This window comes from Egretta garzetta, unplaced genomic scaffold, assembly GCF_000687185.1.
Source record: "Egretta garzetta isolate BGI_Z169 unplaced genomic scaffold, ASM68718v1 scaffold17, whole genome shotgun sequence".
Classification (NCBI taxonomy): Eukaryota; Metazoa; Chordata; class Aves; order Pelecaniformes; family Ardeidae; genus Egretta; species Egretta garzetta.
The window spans coordinates 574,438-579,900 of NW_009260136.1; the positions used below are offsets into that span (position 1 = coordinate 574,438).

General features: G+C 42.2%; 1 protein-coding gene across 1 annotated transcript in view; it reads right to left on the reverse strand.

Moving 5' to 3' along the window:
- The window catches only part of SLC22A7 (solute carrier family 22 member 7), a 19,169-nt gene that overhangs the window by 3,701 nt on the left and 10,005 nt on the right, over window positions 1–5,463 (reverse strand). The window contains exon 5 of the mRNA XM_009641620.2: window positions 3,493–3,610. Within this exon, the coding sequence (XP_009639915.1) occupies window positions 3,493–3,610 (118 nt within the window). The remainder of the gene's footprint in view (window positions 1–3,492; window positions 3,611–5,463) is intronic.

Below are 5,463 nucleotides of genomic sequence, written 5' to 3' on the forward strand. Positions count from 1 at the left end.
ACACACCCCATGTGGCAGAAAGGGTTGCAGAAAAATAGCGGTGGTGGTCATGGTGTTGGCAAAGTGAGTGCTGGCCAGTTTCACCCTCTTCCCCATGTGGCTGCCTGCTGCCGTGTCAGCTCTCAGTCAGGAGCTAACAGTGAACTGCATGCTTTATCCTCACGAGTGCATTTGTATAAAGTGTGATTATTTATACATCTGTTTATATAAATACAGAATATATCAAGAAGTCAGGCCCTGAGAAGCAAGCACTGCCCTTAAGGAAGAGAAGAGTGCTTATTCATAAAGTGTTTTAGCAAATGCAGGGTAGGACAATTAGAACTGATTAGGTTATGAATCACAGGAAACCTTGAGGAGAGAGTCTGATTAACTAGTTACGTGTATTCTCAAATCAATATCCTCTTCAGAGAAAGCAAACCCTCAGCCAAAGCTTTTGCATAAATACTTAATATGAGTCCCAGAGCCACATAGGGAACCTACGACTTAGATGGATGAAGATGACCTGCAGCATCTTGGACCAGTGGTCTTGTCTCCAACAGCATCCTGCAGTGGACCCTACAGAGGAGCTGGGCAAGCATGTAGAGATATTCCTGTGGAAAATATCCCCACCTCCAGCCATTCAGGAACAGACAGGGTGTCTGTTCAGCACCTTGATGATTCTATCCCACATTATCTAGCGGTTTGTTGAACCCATGTTTTTCTTTGATTTCTGTACACCCATCTCTGGATCTGGTAACTTTTGTTAATACTGCAGTATGGCAAGTAAGTTATTTTTTTAAACTTTCACCTTCTTTTTTCCTTAGCTTTTTCACAGACAACTAACAGTCTTTTCATCCAAATACATAGGATGACTCATAGCACTGATAACAGACTACTTCTGCAATGCTGAGATTTTCAATATTAGAATAGACTGATCGCAGCCTGTCCTCTCTTTAAGTTGCATGATTTGCTATTAAAATGGGTAACTTATGACATTAACGTGGAAAATATCTTCCAGTATGTGTTGTTAGCCAGATCTCTTGGCATGTGGAAGGACAACTGGGAGAGCCAGAACAGTAAGAACCCCAAGAAATTTAAAATGCATGTAATTCAGTGATGGCTGGGGAGGGAGGAGGCTGAAGGAATCTGCAGGCCTACAGCATCACCTACAATTAAGATGGTGCTGAACAGTCATGGAGGCTGGGGACTTGTGGAAGTATCTATTAAAAGAGAAATCCCAGCCCAAAGAGCTCTCTGGTTAAAAGAATTGTACAAAAGGAAAGAAAGCATTAGGAAAGGGAAGAGGATAGCTATACATAACAGCATGTTTCACTGTGGAAGAGCTAAGATTTTATTTCTAGTTGCATACTATTCTTTGCAGTTTTTAGATGAGTGACAAAGCTTTTCATACTAAAAAAAGAATTTCACACTGTGAAATTCCTTAATCAGTTCTATAAGACAATGCTATTAAACCTGAGAGTACGTCAGTAACATGATGTGCAATTATACGGAGGTTATAAGTCTTTCAAAGTTCAGTCTTCTGAACTAAGGAAAATCAGTTGTTGCCTTAATAAGCCATCAAAACACGCTGATGCACGGTCAAGTCAATTAAGCAAACCAGAATCAGGTAGTTCTGTGTTGCCTGCATGTTTGGATATGGGCAAGAAAAAACAGGTATGTCCCTATAAACCTCATGAATCCAGCAAGGTGTTGCAACTGATCGTGGTCCAGTGGTCACAGTATGGTGCGACTTGGTGCAAGGCTGTGATAGTGGGGAAACCCCAGCTACATTTCCTAACCCTAAGAATGGTATGAGGGTGCAAGCCCATGCCCTTCCTGGTGAAACACGGCACTCTGAAATACAGAGTCATCAGCCAAGGCTGAATGAAAGGTTGTAACTTGTTATTTGTGCATATTTAGTCAGAGCTACTGGCTTGATTAAAGGCAAGGAAGAGCCACACTCAACTCCTGTCTGCCACAACCAGTAAATTCATCAATTCTCACATGATTAAACAGCATGTTTCTGTTGTTAATCAAAAGGGCTAATCACTTCTTCAACAGATGTGAAACTGCTTTTAAAAAATGGCATGCTGGCCAGGATAAGACAGCAGTGTGGTTGCAGGAGCACTAGGTGCATGCAGAGATGCAGCTGGACTGTGACAATGAAACACAAGGCTCCTATGCTGGTGCCAGGGATTTCCCATTTTCCTCTTTTGGTAAGAGGAATACCAATGGACACTAAAGGAAAGATTGATGTTTAATGAACCACAAGTTTCCATACCCACTGGATTTCACAGCTGAGATTTGTTGCTTTGAAAAGGTTGAGACACATCATGTGGACCAAATTAGTCAGACGTGACAAACGTGCAGCCATCCAAGCCTGGCTGTGAAAGGTTGTTGTGAGCACTGACTATGCTCTGGTGTCTCTACAAAGGGAGAGACCAACTTCTGCCTGGTGCTTGAGTCCTGCCTAGAGCTGGGACATCACTTGAGCTTATCACATCCCCTGGAGCCACCAGCACATCCTTAAGGAAGTGTCATGGACCAAGGGCTCAACATTTGTGAGTCTGAATGCAAAAATATATTTTTAAGATAGAACTCAGCACAAGATGAAGATCAGCCTCTTACCTTGAGCTTTGGAGTTGAAAACAGGTGGCTATTTTTTAGGGTTCTCCTTCCCCTTTATTTGTTCAGCCATCTAGCTGAGCATCTTCGCTCCATCCTTTACACCTCTGGGGTTAAGCAAAAATGGATTCAAACCAGTGGGTACATACCTACTTTGCCCAATGCCTCACCCTTGCCACTTTCCTTTAAAACTGCTGGCAGACATGGCTGACTTGAGAGCAGAGCTTTAGCAAGGGGAAAAAGTTGATTATACCAAATGTTCTTTACACCCACATTCACCGCTGGGGCACTATGGCTGACAATCTTCCAGTTTCACATGTAGACTAAATGCAGCCTGAGGTGGACTAGCCTTTACATTTTTGGATAATGCTACATGCAGTATCTCAAGTGCAATGTGAGAGAAAATATGCAAACTACATGCTATTAATGTGTGTCTGCTTTCTGCTAGCACCGTACCAACACTTGGCAAACACTGCAGCAACCAAGAAGGCAAACACTAAGCTTCACAAATTGCTCGTGCACCTGCATACAATCCTCTGTTATAGGAATGATGCCTCTGCCTTATTTTTTCAGGCTGTGCTTCTCTCTTGCTGCATATGTAGTCCAGTGTCCAGTGCATTGAGGCTTCTTGTCATGGCAATAATGAATGGAAAGACACTCCACCTAATAAAGGGGATTTCTGGCCTTATGAGAGCTAAGCTGCTGCTTTATCTTTAGGAGTGGATATAGCTGCTTTCTAGAGTAAAATGGAGCATGGGACCCAGTGGACCACAGTGCCCCAGAGATCACACTGCAGGCTGAGCATTGCTTCAGGTATCAAATAGAAGTAAGAGAGAGAGAGAGAAAATGGGAGAGGAAGAACACATGTCTGGATCTTCAGTTTCTCACCTCTGGTGAGACAGTGAAGTCTTTCCTTCCATTCATTCTTGCACATCTAAGCAGATGCCTGTGAGCTTGTTTCACTTTCCCATTGGCTATGAGCCACCGGGCAGATTCTGGGACCCACCTGGTGGCAGGAGAGAAGACAGTGTTCCTCTTGGTGCTCCATGTTTTCCACCCCACATACAAGGCCCTGGCTAAAGAGAGGGGAGTCTTCTCTATGAGACTTCAACCTCAGATAAAAATAGCAACTGTGGTGCATGGGAATAAGAGTAATGGGACAAGCTTGTTACATGTACATGCTGTTCTATCCTTAAAGGAGTACAGTCTGCTAACTGAAGTACGTCTAGCCAAAATTTTTATCATCAAAGGTTCAATTTTCTGAACGGGTTGAAGTTTCAATTAAAATTGGCCCCTGAGAGTTTATATTTACAGATTCAAGTTTATATTTACATATTCATGCTTTTTGGGACTCTTTAAACTTTGAAATTGTAGGATATAAAAATTTACTATGTGGAAAGGATTTAGTGGGCTCTATACTTACTTTGTTAATTGCTAACATTATTTTTTTTCACAATAATCAAAGCCTTCTGCACAAGACAGTCAACTGGGGTCTAAATCAGTGTGGCTGCGGCCCCCAGTGAAGTATCCATGCTAATTAGTCATTGAGCGACAAGGGATGCTGTACCGCTGTTGAGCTAATTAGCAACTCCGAGAGGTCTGCTTAGGAGACCTATGTAGGGTGGGAGTCCTGTGACTCTTATTTTTCTGTCTGTTTGCTGTTCCAACAAAATATCCAGCACTTGTCATAAACTACCATCTGCAACTCCCTCTTCTTGGACTTCTCTCTGATCTTGCATTTGGCTGCAATTCATGGCTACGTGGCCCTGTTTGGCCTGGAGTTTCCCAGGTCACAGTGCAACCCATCTGGCCTAGAGGGTACATGGTATTTTGTGGGTCCACATAGCAGTCAAGATCCAGAAGATATTGGAAATACCCCACAGGGACTATGTTCTGCTAGAGCAGCCAACACCTACCTCTTGCTACCCAAATCCCCGAGAGAAAAAGAAAACACAATCTGTTGTTCTCATGGAGAATTTCAGCTGAGCACAGTGGGAAGACTTACAACCTTGAAGAAGTATGTGGGTATGAGGTCTACTGAGGTCACACAGTTGTCAAAAATCTCTCACTGGAGTCTCCCACTGGAGCTGTCTGAAACCAGTTCCCTGTAAGCTGCTGGTGATTAATGTGCTGTAAATCAGGTTACAGAAAACCTAACGAACAACTGCTGCAACTATTCAGACAGTAGCTGAAAAGGATGTGTAGAGCAAAAACATTTGCAGAACTGGTCTTCTGGAAAGTTTTCAACTCCTACCCATAAGCTTATAACCCAGCGCACCTTGGGAAATACAAGGAGTGAAAGATGGTATTTTGCACTCATTGTCACCATCTCCAGAGTGTAATATTATGTCTTTTGGTTGTCTAATGTCTCAACTGAGTTCTGACATTGTGTCAACAATATCTATAGGCTGTGCTTAAATTAGATTTTTATTCCAGACTTCAGGGACTTTTGATTATCCAACAATCACTGACCTCTTGGGTGCTTGAATTTTGATCAGACTACAGTATAATTTGTTGGAGAACTAATCTCCATAAAAAGCATTAACATAAGAGAAAAAAAAATCAGCTATCATGGAAAAAAGGGTGGATCCAAATGTATCTGTGAATTTCAGCACTTCCCAGGACTCAATCTTTTATGGCTGCTTGTCCTAGCAAAAGAGCAAAACAACTCAAACTAAAAAAGTCAGCAGAACACGTATTTTAGTTGTGTTGGACTTGATCAATGAAATATCAGATATTACTCTTGCCAGAAAACCCTCATCACCAGTGAAACAATGAATCTTTTTTGAGCCATTAACAGCAGCATCAGTTTATATCCCATTTTTCATAAGTATTGTTTGAGATTTTTCTGCTAGATTT